Here is an 18,723-nt window from a genome sequence, read left to right as displayed (position 1 = left end):
CATATCGATTCCCTGTACACTGTTGATATGCAAATGAGAAAATGTCACCTCATCAGTAAGTCGACTAAAGAAATGTTATCCATCACGGTACATTTATTTAGTCATGTTCTTGTAATTAAATACACAGTGTAAGTGCAAATAGTTAAGAGTCCAGGGTCTAGAGAACTACACAGTATAATAGAACATAGTACAAAGTTGGACAGTTATTCAAACAAGCTTGATATCACCAGATACTCCTTGTCTTCATAGTAGTTGTACAACAGTACCCACAACATTAGCGTGTGTATCGTTCCTTATTGGTATACAAAAGCAAAAACCTACAAATACCACATCTAAGACGCAGATTTTTAAATTAGTTTGTGCTTGGAAACACCAAAAAGAAATTGTTTATATATATATATATATATATATATATATATATATATATATATATATATATATGTGTATATATATATTTATATATATATATATATATATATATTTATATAGCGTGTATATTGACATATACTGAGAGAAGCCTCATCTGCTTATTTGAACATGAAGCAGCGAACATTGGCAGCAGAGCAAGACTGTGGCCACTTAGCTGTTGTTTTTTTTTTTTTTTTTTGTGCCACACCATACAGTTTGTGGTAAGCACTGCAAAAGCGAAAATGTAGCGTGGTTCTCAAAACAGCACGAAAGATATCAAATATTTACCCAAGGCTCCACTTCATGCTTTTTACTTTAGAATAATGAACACAAAAAAAATCTTGACTCTTTAGCTTTTTGAGTTGTGAACTTGTCTACCTAGAGGCGTTATGAATGTGTGGTTGTGTGTTGTTAGTGTTTACACTGCTCTAGACACGGTGAAGGCTTCTCTAGTGGATGCTTTTAGAGAATGCCAAGATGGCAAAGCGTGACGCCCCTCTGACGGTGACCGGGCTCTTCAAGGGTGAGCGAGCCTCGTCTGTGAGATGTGCAGATCTACTCCTCCTTTCTCTTGGCCCCGGGGATCTTTGCTTGGATTCTGGACACAGAGAACAAGTAGGAGTTGCATGTTTCCGATAGGATTAAGTCGCTGTTAGACAGCAAAGCACCTGCTGCTCCATTCTCTCTTTTTATGGTGCTCAATTGAGTCTACATCTTAGCTTTTACCAAATAAGGAGAATGATGCTGGTCAGTCACAAAAGTGAACTTGTAACTACTGTAGTTTTTTTCTTTTACTCTGTACGTTGTTCACATGTTTCATTTGACATTTTAAGACATAAGCAGCTGTTCTTTAATGCCAAGGTCATGCTATGAGAAATGTCTGAATGAACACTCACTTCCCCACCACAGAGTTGACATGGGTCCGTATTAGTCCCACATATTGATCTATCTGTGCCTACAAGCAAGGGGGAAAAAAACAACAAATGATGTACAAAAATAGTAATTTGATTTACTTGGCTATTTGATGATTTATGGTTGAACAGCTTTACCTGATGCTTCTCATAGACCACGGGCATAGTGAACATGGAAACGACAGCTGTAGGCACACAGAATAAAGAGGCGTTTTATATCTTCTCACTCAATGCGGGAACAAAACCACTTATCTTGGGCAAACTGCATAAATACCTGCACAAGACAACTATAGCTCCTAACGCTGACAAAGACATTTTGCTCCACTTGTGATTACATAAATGCTAATCATAACCTTAGTTTATCCAGTGCGCACCAACACGTATTGCTCCCGGAAAAAAAAAGGTATCCAAAGTCAACATGGAGTGAGGTGTATCCGAGTGACCTCACCTAGGATGAGCAGTGTCAAGCCGTTGAAGAGAGCGCCCACGTAGGTCAGAAGCCACATCAGCACAGCAAACTGAACAGAAAATCCAATTTTAAGACAGTTTTCCTTTCTCAGTTGATAATGGAATGCAAAAGCCCCGACAGGCAGATCCTTCCATGAGATGTTTCCACCAAACATGGTCTGCTCGTCACGGAACAGTGAGGAATGGTACAATCCGATCTCACTCACTGGTGTGCAACATTAAATGTGTGACCTCATTGAATTATGTCACAGGATAAACAACCATTGTTTCAAGAAAATTCAAAGTAGGCCTTTAGGGGTGGAACAGTTGACAAAATCCATGGTTGACTCAGAAAAATCAATTGTCTATTATTGGATCATTGAAATTATTTAGTTTCTCTACATCAGCAGCATAACGAATAAACGCTCTTCAGTTGGATAGGAAAACGTACAACAAATCTGCGTATCCACCTGTTGAGGGTTAGCGGTGAACTTGTCAAACTATGTTTCTCGCCGTTCAATCATTCAGTGATAGAAGAACGATTGTGACGTCAGAAGAATGGGTGTTCAGAATAAATATGCGAGGAAGCCTCGCAAAGAGGTGGTATTTGGTGAAGCGTCACTCAATTAGCAATGCTGATCAATAAAAGTTAGCAGCTAATAAATGGATGGATCCATGTTATGTACAGGAGATCTTGCGTTGGTGATGCAAAGACTGTGTGTCCAAATTCGCAGGCTGGGTCCTCCGAAGGCTCATGTCGCCTCCATGGACCGCATAAACTGGCAAATTTCATCAGGACTGGCGACTCTCACTTGACTGTCTTCTGTAGCACCTCAAGATGGCGACAATGAGCTTGGCTGTTAGAATAGATGTGGGCTAATTCTGAGGCTGCGTCCTTCAAAGCCAAAATGTGAAGGCCACATGACATAAGTCACGCCGTGCCTCAACCGCTGGTCGGTGTCCTTGCGACGCAAGGCCTGTCCAAATTTACCACAGGTTATGCGGTCCATGGAGGCGACATGAGGAGTAGCCTTCAAAGGAACCAGCCTGTGAAAATTCCTAGAGGACGCAGCGTACGAATTTGGGCACAACTATTCAAGTGTTGAAGTGTAAGAAGAGCGCAGCAATGTAGGCTACAAAAGTTTGCTTCAAGCAGCTTTTGCTCAGGGCTCTTCTCTATGGAAACGAGGGCTGGATTCAAAGGCCACATGAATTTGGACACCAGCATGTGCGCTGGATGTTGCATCATGTGACCTTCGAATTTTGCCTTTGGCGGACGCAGCCTCGGTAGCAGTGCCTTAAGTGATGTTCCGTGCTGCAATATGTTTGGCTGCTGCGTCACTGTTAGGCTATGACACACTTGTCTAGGACTCGAGTGTGAATCATGATGTGCTGCCCATCTTCTATTGTATTTGATCTTTCTTGATTTTATTTGGCTTTTACATTCTTTGCACTGCCGTTTTTTTTTTTTGAAGTTGTAAACTACGCTTTTATAGGCAAGGTTTTTGTATGTATACATTGTTTAAATTGAGTTAGTTTAAAATAAAAAAAACATACATCTTGGCTTCATGTACAGAGGAATGGACGGACAAAACACACATGAACCGAACTGATACTGTTGCACTGAACTGTTTTTGGTTTTTGAACTGTTCCACCCCAAGCAGGTCTATACAAAAAAGTTTTTGTGTTGTAGCTGTTTTATACTCCACCTTTTTGGTACATACAGTACCACAGGTGTTGGTACTTTAATGGTAGGTTGCCAAAATGTATGGCAGTTCAGATTTCTAATTTTATCATACAAAGTCACTTTTATGTTAGAAATCCTAAACTATTGCGCAGGGAAGCAAACTGTTTGGTGGTAACAAAGCGTATGCAAACCTTCAAAGAGTCAATCAGATCTTGAACGAGGAAAAGCCTGCGCAGCTCCCTCATGCAGGTGTTGGTGTAAAGCAGGATTTTGTCTGCATATTTGCTAATTTGATCCTGGGATAGAGAGATTTCCATCTCCAGGTAGCCTCTGTATGGGTGCAAACGCAGACGAATAGTCGATCAATATGCGGTGGTTCACGATATTAGGTGTGGTCGTGGTTCACTCACTTGAATGGATGCCCCTCATCGGTTTTCTGCACAGCCTGGAGCACAGATTTGTAGATGCGGAAACTGATGGTGGCAGAGAGGGCAGCTAGGGCTAAGTAGGCTCCAACGCTGACCACGCTGAACTGGGTCAGGGAGAAGAGGAGCAGAAGCACGCTGCTGAACACGGCCCCCGACTGCTTCACATTCCTCCAGTAGAGCAGGTCAATAGCTGGCGGGTGAGGACAGGACAAACGGGGTTACGACCCACAAATGGCATGACCACTCTTTCATCCACTGGAATTGTCATTTTCTTACTTTCGGTATTGGAAGAATTCGCTAGATATGTTCAGCACCCTCTACAAGAGAAAGCTAATATGCCTCTTGCATCCAACAGCTGGAATATGACATTCATTGGCTTCAGCACCCCCTTGGCTTTGGTTTGAATTATAATTATGCTTCACAGTTCCAGGTAGAGGTGTCGCTATTTGTCCATACAGGCCACTTTGCTGGTCTCAGTATGTTTATCAGCGCTAACAGCTGGCTCGTTCTCATACGTACATAAACATACATCCCGTCCAAACAAGCCGAACAGCAGGCGGTCTTTCGTACAAGTTGCCCGAGGAGGAGAATTAATGATTGACAAAAATGGGAGCACAATCGGCCTTTTTAAAGATAACGGTTCAGTGTGACATGGTCACGCTGATAAGCCGTGATGAAGGATGGCGCAGATTCATGAAGAAATTTGGTAGCCAACACTGACCACGCTTTTCGTTGGCTTTGCAGGACGAGCTCCCGATTTGGTTACCGTACCCCTCTGCCGGTCACCTGGAAACGCAAACCTGTTCCCTTGGAAACAGCTGCTTTTTAATCATTATTTCTATCCTTGCTGTGCAGGAGTTGATGCCCAAACAGGTCTTATCATGTATGTATGCTGAGAAGAGTAGAATCACTCCTGAGAATGATCCCTACGGTGCCTTTCTCCTCCTCCCTGAATAGTCCAACAGCTTTTTTGCCGGCTCTAAATTTAGCCATAGAGCTGTGAATGGCATAGTGATGACGGCCATCTTTGCTTGCCTCTGAATAGTCATCTGTAGAGTCTTTAAGGGAGGAGGCCCAGATATACCTCAGACCTCTTCGAACTTTTTGACAATGTGGGTACATGCTGTAACTGTGCCTGTCGCTTTCTAATACATTCTGTATGCACTGTCTCTTGGCAGAAGGCAACCATGTGTCACATCTATCGAGAGAAAGTTGAAAATGTGATCGACATGCTCCACCATCCCGCTCTGTGACAACAGCTGGGTCAGTTGGAGATGCTGTAAGAACAACACACACATGCACTGGTGTGTAGCTCATTCACCAGTTGTGTATAAGCGCACACACACACACACACAGAAGCCAAAGCAGCTTTAGTTTAGAGACATGGTCAGTTCCGCAGAGGTTAGAGCTTTAGCTTAGTGTAGTAGAAGCGGGTACTGACCTGCGGGTCCCATGGCTGAACAGGGAAAGAGGCAGCTGCTTTATTCACAGACAAAAGGAGAGCGTTGGGGGGCGCCCCCCTCCTTTTGCCGCACACACACACTCTGCGCAGGAAAGGAGTGACTACACTCACACTAGCCAATCAGCAGCTGTCTGATGAGTGACGGGACTTAAAGGGGGCGTCTATTGGACCGGGTTGGGAAAGAAGCACAATGCAATCCAGCACACATGCACGTTTAATGTGGTTTTCTAAGATAGGGCAGCACCACTGTTTCGTGGCAACGTAAAAAAAATAATAATTTGCACATTTAAACCATTTGATACGTTCACGATCAAGTTGTATTACTTCTGTAAACACATGCATAGATACAGTGACCAATTTTTTTTTTTTTTTTTTGGTGCTCCATCACAATGGCCTGGTAGCAAAAGTCTGCCGAACACCTGCCTGATGCAGTTACCATAGTTACGGAGCTTGCTCCATTTTATCACCGAGAGATTGGAGGAAGGGAGGGGAAAGACCGTTCCTGAGGGAACAGCGAGAGATTAATTTGGTCCCAATCTGGGGACGCACAGCAACATAAGGAGTGTGCGCACCCCGGTAAAGATCAAGACTGCCACTCCCTTTTACCGTGCAACACAAAGGGACAAAAGCAGGTTAACAGCGGTCTCTTAACCGTCAAATGGCTAAACCGGCAGGTATGAAAAGATGGAGGGGAGGAAGTCATGCTTAGATTCAGTCTGATTTAATATTTACAAACAACCGAATTTAGCAGACAACAGTTTCATTCCCTCCAAAATGTTGTGCCACACATTCAGGGCCTGTTAGCTGCTAGCTCCCATCCACATCATACATTAAAAAAGAAGAGCATGTGAAATGAATCCCCCTCACACTCCTTTTTTTTTTTTTTCTGAAGTGAAACTAGTTTAGCCTGACCTGATTAAATCACTGAAGACATCCTTGTGGCCTCAAACAAGTCATCAACCCGACTGTGCAAACATGCAATGGGACTTCTGCTGCCAAGAAGTTTTAAATGTAGGACTTTCACACTTGGGCACGTTACCCTTTCAAACATTTAACATTAATATGACAGGTGTATGAGCAAATACAGACTGGCATACTCAGAATATTAGCCGCACAATGTTATGAGACCCAATGTATGCAATGCATGAAATTCCATCTTTCCAAAGATAATTTTTGGTCTGTTTTGATTGACGCCGTTTTAGATGTAGCTTGCAGCATTGCATGGAGTTCTATACAGTATTTTGGTTCGCTCTCCTAACATTGTCGATCCAACTAAGTTTAATGTCACTGATAGAAGAGCAAGCAGTTGGCACAGAAAGGCCATCAATGCACAACAGCAAATTTTTGTGTTATCTTAATTCCGTCCTGCCCTCATTGTTCCATTTCTGATTCGTGACTGCACCTTCTCATGTCACTTTAAATCAGAACATCTTCTTGATTAATCTCTTGTTAGCATTAACGATATCATCACTGATTACTTTGGATCCATTAGCAGCACAGAGGCAGCAAGGAATCATCAAAAACTCTCTGAAGCAGAAGTGGCTAGAGCCGCTTCCACTGTCCAGTTTAATATCAGCGAGTCAGTTGTAGCAAAGTAGCACACATACAATGATGTAATGTCATTGTTGAGGCGTCATTTACTCAACTGCTGTGAATAATTGAGGCACAGCATCTATTGGAGCAAAGACCAGTATTTGAAATGCAGGAATCAACCCTTCCTATGGTTGTGGATGCGTCCTATCAGATAACATTACTCTGACATCAATGTAGTTACATAATCAAATAGCTCATGCAGCCAGAGGGCTAATGACAAACTGGTATTCTGACATTGGAAACATCTAAACTCAGAAGCCAGCAGTAAGATGCATTGTGGATGAAAGGGCGCCATTTTCTTTCCACAAGCTCCCTCCGCTGGTCGCAGACTGATGGAGGATGCTTTTTCTTTTCTCGCCCGAGCACGCTCGCTACAAGGTACCGTCGTGGTAGAGCAGATAGGGCTGATGTAATCGGGATGGGTGTGCCCTGGTTACCATGGCGACAGTCTGTCAGTGCGGGCCGACGATTGCTCGTCGCATACAATAAAAAGCCATCATACGCCATGTAAAAGCAGCACCATTGCACACTTTCTAAATATTAAATGTCTTTCCATGCTTGTCCTCTAGAGCAGCATCCCGCTATTTATGCATGTTGTTCTTATCATGCTCTTCCATGATTTGTCCCCACTCTTGTAACACAATTGATTGTGCCATCAGGGTGTGTCCGTAAAAAAGGGAGCTAGGTGACATTTTTCCCTTCTCCAAAATTTGACTGATACGCAACGCACAGTCGAGAAGGCACATTTGAGATATTTACGTAAATGCAAGTTAGAGACATAACCAATACACACACACATGCCAAATACAAATACAAGCAAGTACCCTGGCCCTTCCAGCCGCTCCAGGAGCTTTCCTTCTTTGTCACGTCTGCAGCGGCCTGCATACTGGTGATCACGTTTATCCTTGTTCTCTCGCTTGCTCTCTTTAAAAATCAAAAGTCTTTATCTTCTTCGTGCCCCTTTTCTGTCGCTAGTGCTCACGCGCTCATCGCAGAGAAGGCATGAATGGTTGAAAAAAACCCAAGGATGTAGGCGCGTGGCACAGATAACGGTGAGGGAGGGAGAATGGGAGGGAGGGAGCTCGGTTGGATGGAGAGGCTGCCTAGATGCTGCTGGCCGGCGGAGCTCACGCTGATGCTTTGGTTCGTCAAATGTGTCTCGTGTGTTTGTGGGTAGGAAAGGGGGAAGGGGTGTAAATTGTAAACATCACAGTTGGTGCTGCAGCAAACCACCCATGCGCTGATTAGTAGCCTACGGGGATGGGAGGGCGGGGAGGCTTTTGTCTTGAAAGGGGTTGTCGTCTAGATTTTCACAACAAAAGCCTAACCAGTGCCACCAACAGACTGCGAGAGGAAAAGCAGGCTGATGCATCATCAGGCAATGACTTTTGAGTTATATTTTGTTTAGTTACTCTAATTACTTTATCATATCACATTTTCCTATTGAAATGAATTTCATTCTATTACTGCGTTAAAGACCCCCTAAAACTTTTATTGTTACATGGTTTAGGGGAAGAAAAATAGTCCCGTTTGTTATGAATAAAAAACACAACCAAATATACAGCGCTTCATAATTATTTTATTTATAATAATAATATAATTTTTAATTATTACCCCCACAGCCCCACAAAAGGGGAAGTAAAAAACATTTTGTGCACCTCAAACTCTGCTGCAACTCTAAAAAGTATCATTTGTTTATAACATTGCTATTGCATCAAACAAGAACTTGATTACCATCGTTTCTCAGTTTGTGTTTGATTGATCATCAATTTGCCCAAAATTTCAAAAATAACTGACCGCGCCACTGGCACCTACTGGAGTAGATGCGCAATTACACTTAATCCTCATATGACACTGGAAAAAACATGTTCCCTGGGGGACACAAGCACCTCACCTGGCCTGGACCTATTAAAAAACAGCCCAAACAAAAAATGGTTGATTGGGGCAATATGTCAAGGGACCACTTGTACTTTCAAACAATTATACTCAATACAGAATGTTAATATTTATTGAAGATTGTTATTATTGTCTTTGACCGTAGCTGACCCTGCTTAGAATGGCAGACAGAATTTAGGGTTGCGCTGAGCAGTTTCCACTCTGACTCACTGAGTGCTTCTACTTGAATAATGCATATGGAGACGCATGCATTGTGCATGCGAGCTTAAGCACAATACTCCTTATTTATTGCCTCGAGGAGGTGTCTGTGTTACTTGCTTTCTTCCTCAGAATAAGGGAAAATGCAACCGAAACAAATATGAAACTGCACAGTCACCATGATGTCAGCAGTGAGCAAAAAACACTCCCATGATGGAAGCTTGAGGCACTTCTTAAAAGAGCCCAGTCACCCCCTGCAGGCGACCACGCCTCACACCTTCTGTTCACTGCGGCCTCTACATAGCCAACACCCACCATCAAGTAGAAAAAAAAACATTCTCTGAACCAGACGGAACGTGCTCCCCCATCAGTGGTTGCCATGGGAACTAGAGATGAAGCACCAGCCTCTTCAGTGCCGAACAAAGACTCATTGCGCCCCCTAGTGGTGAACAAATAGACATATGACCTGGTTGTTTTTTTGTTTTGAGCAGGATTTCCAGAACCTTCTCACTCTAAGTAAACATAACAGAAGGAGGATTTCAGAAGCTGTAAAAATACTTGGCCCACTAACCTTCATCTGTGACATATTCACTGTTTGAAGAGGATGCATCCGAATAAAAAAAACATCTCCTTAGTTGTCACACAATATGACGTGCTAATCCCTCAAGGCACCTTAAATCTGCCCCACTTTCCTCAGATTATGTAAACAGGGAAAGAAAGAATGACCAATAGTAGGCTAAATAAATACACATTGTAACGTTAAATGTGCAGCATTGGAACGAATACACTGCATCTGACTGTGACTGCCATGTCTGTTTTACTTAATCCCCGGATTTAAAATAGTCAAACAAACAAGTATCCAGACGCTGCCCGATGTAGCATCTCTACAATTCCAAATTATACTGGCAGTGTGACAGCCACATTATTGGTTTACTAGTCTGACAATGAAATTTGATGTCTCCTTATTTTGCATAGTCAGTATGTAAATCCATGCAACGCTACTCCTGCTTTTTCTCTTTTAAATGTGCCACTAGGGGGAAGCAGACACACAACAAGGATTTCAAACACTTGGCACAGACAAGGAGAGCATCTGTGTAAAATTGTACCTCTCGAAACAATCTTGTTTAGTTTGTGGCCCTGTAGACAAAACAAGACGAGAGCTCACCATGCAGCAGCTTGCAGTAGACAAACCAAGTCAAGGAACATATTCCTCGACTGTTTAAATGATATCTTTTTGACTGTATAACTGATCAACAGTATAGTGTGCAGACCAAAAGTATGCAAAAATAATCTCTGACAGCACTCATTCTGGATAGCTTGTTGCATATTTGGAAACCTGAAACGACTGACTCTGGAAAAAGTGTTGGGAAATCACAACACAACAAAGATAAAGTGAGATTTGAGGTTCAAGATGAAGAGGAAATACAGTTGCTTCATACTCACCTTTTTGCTTGTTCAAACCTTCCAGGAGGAAGGAAGCAGCCGACTTTCCAAGATCCTCTTGGCCTTCATTGGTCTTCTTGTCCTCCAGACTGAATCTGTCTGCACGCACCTCTGGGGGCACAGTAGCAGTCGGGGGCTTGGGCTTGCTCAGGCGCTCCTCTTCTGCTTTGACCTTTTCTGTGACCGAGGGCGCGGCCGACGCAACCTGAGGCGTGCTGCGGGCAGTCGGGACACCGGGAACCAGAGGAGAGGGAGGGCCAGCTCCCAGATTAGGGCCTCCAACGCCTTGCTCTCTTTTCGGACTTTCTTCAGAAGCGGACTCAATGAAGAGGTCGCTGTCGAGCTCCGCCTCTCTCTCCTCACGCAGAATGCTGTAGGCTGCAGGTGAGGCGTGGTTGCCAACCAAGCCGCTGCCAGTCTTCGAAACGACCGGCGGGCTTTCAAAGGGGCGGCTGGACTGGTTGAAGGTGCCCTTACTTTTAGGTGGCTCGGCAAACGGGTTGCTACTGGCCTTGGAAGGCTCTTCAGACACCAGCTCAATCTCGGAGTCTCCAGACTCTGCACTGCTGCCATCGTGGTCTCTGCTACCAAACTGTGGGCCTGGACTATATTTGGGAGTGGCAGACTTCACTGCGTCAGCCTTGAACCCATCATGGGAGGGAAAATCTTTTTCTGCAGGGAAAAAAAAATTACGACAGTTTGCTATGTATTCATCCTTCAGTCATTTATCTTTATGTTGGACATATAGTTCTGTAAACAAGGTGTGGGCAAATGTTGGTGCTCAAAGGCAACTTTTTATTTTCAGTACTGAAAGTTCGGGCAGGTCATTTGTGCTATAAATGAGGTTTAAAAAAATATGTATATAAATCGTTAATTTTAATAACACATTTAAGTTCATAATTCCTGTCATTTGTTGATTAATTTACCCAATGCAATAAATTACATTCTGATAAATACAACTATTTTCCTTTTTCCATATAAAAACTAATGCGATAAATAAAAATAATACATTTTATTTCACGTACCTAATTTTTAGAGAGAAAAAAAAAGCTAATGAGCCGGTCATATTTTGCCCTCCCCTGCAATTTATGGACAGAAGTATTGGGACACCTGGTCATCTCTTTTTGTTAATCCCAAAGGTATTAATTAGGCCCATCAGAATTAAATTCTAGAGATTAATTTAAAAAAAAAATTAACTGAGTTAAATATTTTAACTCAGTTTGATTTGCTTTGAAAATAATTTGCATACTTTGCAAATATTGTACCGTATTAGATGTACATCTTGAGCACAATCATCTCAGAACAAAACACCCTGCTCATGTAACCACTGCGCCTTGCCGACCAACACTGCTGGAGTGTTGGTACTTATGGGCAGTTTTGAGAAATGTTTTTAAGAAAAATGCCTGTGAAGATGTCTCCGTTTAGATCATATTCTAGAATCAAAGAAAGCTATTAGAACAATCTTTGAATTGAATATCCTTCCTATTTGGTGATTTTGCATTCATTCCAATATATTATTCAATTACCTGTTACAAGCTTTTTGCTGATTCATCGCGATTAATCATGGAATTTTTTTGTGATTAATTAGTTAAAAAAAATGAATCACTTGTCAGCACTATTATTAATGTGTGTTCTTCCATGCCAAAGTCATGCAATTATGACTTTATGAATTTTGCTTTGCGCACTGGGGAACTTTTCTCACAAATTCTAATGTGTCCCAAGACTTGTCTATATAGTGACCGCCTGTCAATATAACATGTATGCGTGCTGTGCTTACGTGTAGGTGAAGCGTTGGGAGTGGAGGCGGGGCTCTCATCCTCTGGTTCTGACAGGGTCACAGTGGGGACTCCCTGCAGACCCACACTGAGCACATTCTCACGGTCACCCCCAGTGGCTTGAGGGGCGCGCTGCTGCGGCTCGGCCTTGGATGCCGGCGCCTGCGACTCGGTCAAGGTGATCTTCACAGGGCTGGCTGACTGTGGTGTTCCTCCGAGGTTCCGGTAAGAGCGGTAGTCTGACAGCTCCTCATCAGATGGTTCCTCCACATAGGGAAAGGAGTGCGAGCCCAGGGCAGGACCGAGATTCTCATCTTCTTCCTCGTCATCTCTGACTGGGTTCTTATCAATGTAGCTCCCCAGTAAATCACCACCGGTCAATCCTGTGTCCGCCATGCTGTCCAGCCCTCCCTGCTGTTGGTCATGGCGATCATCCCCATGGCTTATGTCCATGTAGTTGTAGGACTCTGTCTTTTCTAAGCCCATCAGAGACTTAGGCATGTCGTTGGACAGGTCGGACATGGTCTTGTTGCTGGAGCTGAAGCTGTACGTGTCAGTGGAGAAGCGGTCCAGGCCGGGGGATCCAGGGGAAGCCTTCACACTGTCGGAAAGGTAGGAAGATTCTCGACCTGATGTAAAGCTCTGATTGGACATCAAGGAGGTGTACACGTCACCATCGTCATTCATGGGCTTCCTGAACAGGCCTGTCATTAGTTCACCTATGAGTCCAACATGGACATGTAGGAGAAAAAGAAGTGAAAGATAATTAGAGTGATAGCTACTAAAACGGAGATAACGTGAAAAGACATAAGTCTGACGGCGGTATTCGTCACATGGTTCTTAATGTCATAATATGCTCTCGTCAGCCTGGATGCATGGAGCCACGCTTTTGCAGCCCAGCGAGGCAGCACTAACAGAGGCTACTTGTGCCCATGCAACGGACAAAGGCAGATTGTTCAAGCCACCAAAACCCACCGAGCCACAACTGGGGTCTGTTCGAAATCATGCACAGCACTAATGCTGCATCTCCTCTGTCACAAAAAAAAAAAAAACTAAACCAAAAAAACACAAAAATAAGTACATGTACACTGGCTACTAGCCTCCTAAAAGTTGTTTAATGATAGCGTAAGGATGTACAAGACTCTTCAACACTGATCCTAGAAATGCCAAGTGTTCCGAGTTCTCTGTATTTTGTTACGAGACGTTGCCATATGTTCCAGTTAGGAATAAGTAAAAGATGTTTTCTGATGAGGATAATTTGCATGCTTAAATTCTCTAAGTTGTCCCATTGTTAAAATTGTGTTGGAAATTAGATCTTCATCCAAAATCTGGTTTAAAAGTCTAAGTGTTGTTTGGAAACATTTTCTGGATGTTTTGGCAGAGACGCAAGTGTTCCTGACAAAATCAAAATGTTCCTGACGTGATCATAGGCGTTGTCACCTCTCCATATGCACCTCCAGAAATGAAGGCTGACGACCTTTGAGGTATCGATTACGCCACAATATCACATAGACTTTACAATGACTGTTTATGCCTTTTATGGATCTTAATGTGTATATTTATGCCCCTAAACTGTCATGGTCATATCAATAGTATAAAAAAAAAAACGATACATCTCAGGGTACCACCCCAATGACATTTACGGTCAGTGAGGTTCTTTTTGCTCCTGCTGTGAATTGATGTTGATTCGTCTTTGGATCCACACATGTGGCACATGCAACTGACACATTGCCACGCTCAAATCCTGTCACCAATAATTCAATTTGCAAGTGTTTTACTGTTAGAAATATTAAAATGTTACTTTGAAAAAAAACATGCCTTATAGAAATTGCTCGGGATACAAAGATTCATCGATAATTGATTTAATATTGATCTAAACTGATTAAAATATACACCGATATAAAAGAATCGATTCGCACTCCATATTAACCAGAGCCGCTCTCTCATGTCTGTGCTGTAAGCAAACTGCACACTTTTGACCAATTACTTAATACGATGTAAACCTCCCTTTCATAGCAGCACAGCGGTGATAAACGAGCACTTAAAAACGAAACGCGTTGCGGCTGATGCCCGATTTAATTTACGACAGAGACTGTCGTGTGTGAAAGCTAGGTATAGTTAGCACGCACAGGCTACCGTGTGCGTCTGATGTCCTGTTGTGGTACGCTAACATATTGTAGTGTCTACTGTGCTTTAGTAAGCAAACTCACGTTTAATAAAAACCAAAACACATTTTTTTTAATATGCGTGATTTACGTTGAAACAGCAAGAGCACAAGTGCTAACTCACAACCACGCAACGAGACTTGAACTCTGAAATTTCACTTCTTAAAGTAACACAACACTATTTGCCACAAGCCATTAACGGCAACACCCAACAATAAAACATAACCTACCTGGGTCGTTAGAATATACAAATTTAGAGTGCTAAAAAAATTATATTATAACATGCTGGGTTTTGCTTGTTGTCGTGGTTTGTATTTCGCTGAGCTGTGTTATTCCAGAGTTTTATGAATTCATTACGCGACTTGCGGGGTGTGTGTGTGTGTGTGTGAGAAGGGAGCAGAGAGAAAGAGAGAGAAACTGTTCCTGTCTTCCCCCACAAAACATTTTGCATTCAGGTTAAATTAAAAATAAAATAAAAATCAATTTCAGTGTTTATTTTAGCGCAGTGGATTTCACCAAGTTTTCAATTCATGATCTTAGTCCTTTGGACATTAAAAAAATGGACTGTAACGTATTCGCAGGTAGTTTCATAGTAATAGTGCGACTCAGCATAGAGTAAGGTTTTGGTTACATTTAAAATGTACGATACATTAACACGCTTGCACTAAACATCAATTCGTATTGCGTTTGAAGACGACTGCAACACCACGCGAGCGCACGGAAACAAGCATTGCAGCGATTTACATAAAATCAAATCAAATCGATACCGGTAACTGAAAATCGAATCGAATCAGGGCTTGGTTGAATCGTTACTTCCCTAGTAATTGCTAAAGTTGTCATGATGTGACCGTCTGACGATGGAATAAGCCAATTCAATTTTTTTTTTTTATGGGATTATTTTTTTTAATGTTTCAGTTGTTTCGAAAGTGACTGTGTAGTAGTTTCATAAACAGACGTGTTTCAATAAAATTCAGTGCTTCGGCTATTCAATAATCAAAAGTGAGCTATAAGTGCATCGTGACTTTCCCTCTCACCCGGTATTACTTTGCATGAGAACAACAGCCTCTAGGCATGCTCATCGCAAATCTAAACTCAGCACCCACACATAATACTAATATTTGTGTTGCGCTTGGTGGCCCCTCCTTCTGTCTTCTAGCCCCCGCTTCTTCCCGTGCAGGGGTGGCACTATAAATAGTCTGGCTCCAGCTGCTGGGCTTGGATAAGGGGGGAAAAGATTTAAAACTGTAGCCTTTGGGTTTGCAGGGGAGGGAGGATGAAGACTGAAATGACAGAGAAGACAACAATTCAAGACGTCCCTCCCTTTGCTTCCTCTCTAAAAGCCTCCCCGCCCTGCCTTTCTTCCTTTGTCATTAACAATACAACACGGCGCGTGCAGCGCAGTCATAAGTCACGCTAGGCATCCAAACTGCGAACCAAAGGAGCCAATGGAGTATATTGAGACATTAGACAGTATCTTCCCAGCATGAGACGATGAAAAGTTGACCATGGTAATCGTTGTGAAGGCACAATTATTGATCTCCCTCTTTTATTCACTCACATTAGACAGTATTCATGTTGTGGCCAGTCAATGTAAACTTGATGCCGTTTGTTCAAATTGAGCCCAGTGACATGAACGACCTTGATATGATGCTAGAGCAAATCAACATATAATCCTCTTTATTCCAGTACGAGCGTAAAGATCCCCTCAGCCATCACCCTGGCAACGCCTTCATAATCTAGCACTCAACTGATTCAAACCACTGACAAATTCCTCCTCCTCTTCCTCGGCAGATGTGGGAAGCACTTGGAGCCACAACAGGGCGTGAAGAGAGGTGATGTGTGATGCTCTGAACGGCCACTAATCGGAGTCAGGCCAAACTGTGGGTAAAACCACCACCCCCACCTCCGACGCCCTCCCCCCCTTGTTCTCGCCACCTAACACAACAACTCAGCGGGTGTTGCATAAGTCATCTGCATCAGTGACGAGGTAGAATGCTGTTCCTCACCGGCCATGAGGACAGCGGCTCTGTGCCGTTACTTGACAAATTTGCAGTGTTGAGTCTGGGAGCATTTTCAATCTGCAGGGACCCACAAGGCTCTGACAAAAGCTTTGCCACACTCACATGGGATCAGTGGCGACAACAGAGGAATTCTCACACCAATGCCAACATAATTATGTCACCGAAAGGATGGCTGGGGAAGATAAAATGAAAAACAAAGTCCTGGCGGATGCTTGGGGAAGGGGCTTTTTTCGTCCTGAATTGAATGCGGCCTGACAATCTGTGCTAGGTCATACTCGGGCAACTCAAATGCAAAAGCAGAGCAAAAGCAGGAAAACTTTTCAGAATGATTGAAAATAGACCCCCAATTTTTCTGCAGGGTTTTAACTTTCAAAAGGGCAGTAAATGTGCTGCTCGGGGATGATTCAATTACTCCATCCACGACCTTCTCAACTGTGGTGTTAGCTTTCAGGAGTTTGATTTCACTCAACGACCTTGTGGAAAATAATCTATCACGCTCGTGTTCAATCTCACAAAGGCCATCTGTGCCTTTCGCTATTTAGCTAGAATGTCAGGAATTTGTGACTCTGTTTCCATGGCTTTCAATGGAAAATGTAGAAAATGTATCGTTTTGGCATGCTAACCTTTGAAAATCAGAATGAACCCTGTTCAACACATTTCTTTTCACCATTCATGCGCTTCCATTTACAAAAGCAGACACTATTTCTAGTAGTTGGTCGACCAGCATGCAAAGTGCACGGATAGAACCCAGCACAGTAGAACATAGACCACCGCATGGTGAGGCCGTTGAGTTTAGCATGTTGCTGAGTCTTACTAGAACAGCTCACCTGATTTCTGAACCTGAGACGTAATTGGTCGTGACTTGAGCCCTGAGCAACTGTCATGTTGTTTGTTGCAGCTTGACTAATATTTCACAAACGCAATATTAATCAAAATGCCGTGTTTAGATGAGTGAGGGCGTGTACAACATATTATAAAGAATTTTTTTTGGGGGGGTTGACTTCCCCTTTAGAGTCAAAGAAAATAAAACGATAAACTAGGACAAGATGAGGTATAATTTGGTTATGCTGGCGGGTGATGAAGTATAGGATTCCGATACAGTCATCGCGTTACTCAAACTTGTTATGATTTCTAGTTTAGCCTGAAGAGGCCACTTACGATCCCATTTGAAAGTCTATTGAAGGAACAGAAAATGGGAATGACAAAGGCAACGTAAGAGCGAGAGCAGGTACATGCAAAAATGACTTGCCGAGGTCAATTAGAAAAGAAATAATCATGGACTGCTCTGAGTTGTATTGATCCAAAACAATAAAAGCATCCAATTATGGTAAGAAGCATCATTGTAGGCCACACAAGGCAAATGTTATTGTTCCATTGGCATCAGGTAAATCAATCTAAAGGCAGTTTGAAAAAAAAAAAGCTATTTGGATTCTCCGGCTGTGATGCGATATTGATTTTTTTTTTTTTTTTTTTTTTTTGCGGGATGGGGGGTTGGATATTTATTGATGAACGAAGCGTGTGTAGGAGATTGTCTGCTTCAAGCTGTCAATTCAGTGCACCTTATAATTTCACTTACATCACAAAGCAGGATATGCAGGAAAGTGTACAGATGCCTGCATTCACTGAAATAACCACTATAACAAATAATGCCGATAAAGTTTTGTCACCCATCTGGGATTGACATTGGCCACCAGCATGAGAGATGATGGACACAGACAGAAGCATCGTATTTCACTTCCTGGCTCTTAAGCATTCTGGAGTAAACACAAGAGACGGTAGCACATCAAATAGTCAGATAAGGATTTACTGACATCAACAAAGCCGCGACACTCTCTTATTGTCCACGGCAACGGCAAACTGTAGAAACAAAAGCAATTGAAGTCTATATCAGTCTGAAAAAGGTTCTAAATTAATTTGCAATGCTTAGGGAGTCCAGCAAGCCACAGAAATTATTCACAAATGGAGAGTGGTCGACCTTGTCAGGAGTGGTCGGCCAACTATGACAACTCATTCATGAAGTCACAAAAGAACCGAGAAAAGGGGCCTGAATAAATAACTGAACTATTGAATCGGCCGATACGAGCCTTCTTAAAAGAATTGGTATTTTTTTAGACATTACAACATTAGATAATGACATTCAAAAACCTTCCACCCGCAAACAAAATTGGCCCCAACAATTTTTTTTTCTCTTTGTTTAACAAATACGATAGAACAAAGTAAAGCAGTCAAATGTTCTGCCTGTAATTAATATCGTAATTGTTTTAAGCGTTACGGGAACATTAAGCATTA

At 42.6% G+C, this 18,723-nt stretch overlaps 1 protein-coding gene across 1 annotated transcript in view; it reads right to left on the bottom strand.

Annotated features, from left to right (window-relative positions):
* Window positions 1-73: 73 nt before the first annotated feature.
* The window catches only part of rtn1a (reticulon 1a), a 22,112-nt gene continuing 3,462 nt past the window's right edge, over window positions 74-18,723 (bottom strand). The window contains exons 2-9 of the mRNA XM_088317843.1: window positions 12,251-12,967; window positions 10,474-11,145; window positions 3,864-4,071; window positions 3,645-3,783; window positions 1,768-1,837; window positions 1,458-1,504; window positions 1,305-1,363; window positions 74-1,006 (exon numbers count right to left, since the gene is read on the bottom strand). Coding sequence (XP_088173969.1) covers window positions 964-1,006; window positions 1,305-1,363; window positions 1,458-1,504; window positions 1,768-1,837; window positions 3,645-3,783; window positions 3,864-4,071; window positions 10,474-11,145; window positions 12,251-12,967 — 1,955 coding nt within the window. The 3' untranslated portion in view covers window positions 74-963. The remainder of the gene's footprint in view (window positions 1,007-1,304; window positions 1,364-1,457; window positions 1,505-1,767; window positions 1,838-3,644; window positions 3,784-3,863; window positions 4,072-10,473; window positions 11,146-12,250; window positions 12,968-18,723) is intronic.

Source organism: Idiotropiscis lumnitzeri, chromosome 1 (genome assembly GCF_059441095.1).
Source record: "Idiotropiscis lumnitzeri isolate Australia: NSW breed Sydney's pygmy pipehorse chromosome 1, RoL_Ilum_1.0, whole genome shotgun sequence".
NCBI classification, from domain to species: domain Eukaryota; kingdom Metazoa; phylum Chordata; class Actinopteri; order Syngnathiformes; family Syngnathidae; genus Idiotropiscis; species Idiotropiscis lumnitzeri.
Note: the sequence above shows the minus strand (reverse complement) of the source record. Positions and strands in the feature narration are given on the sequence as shown.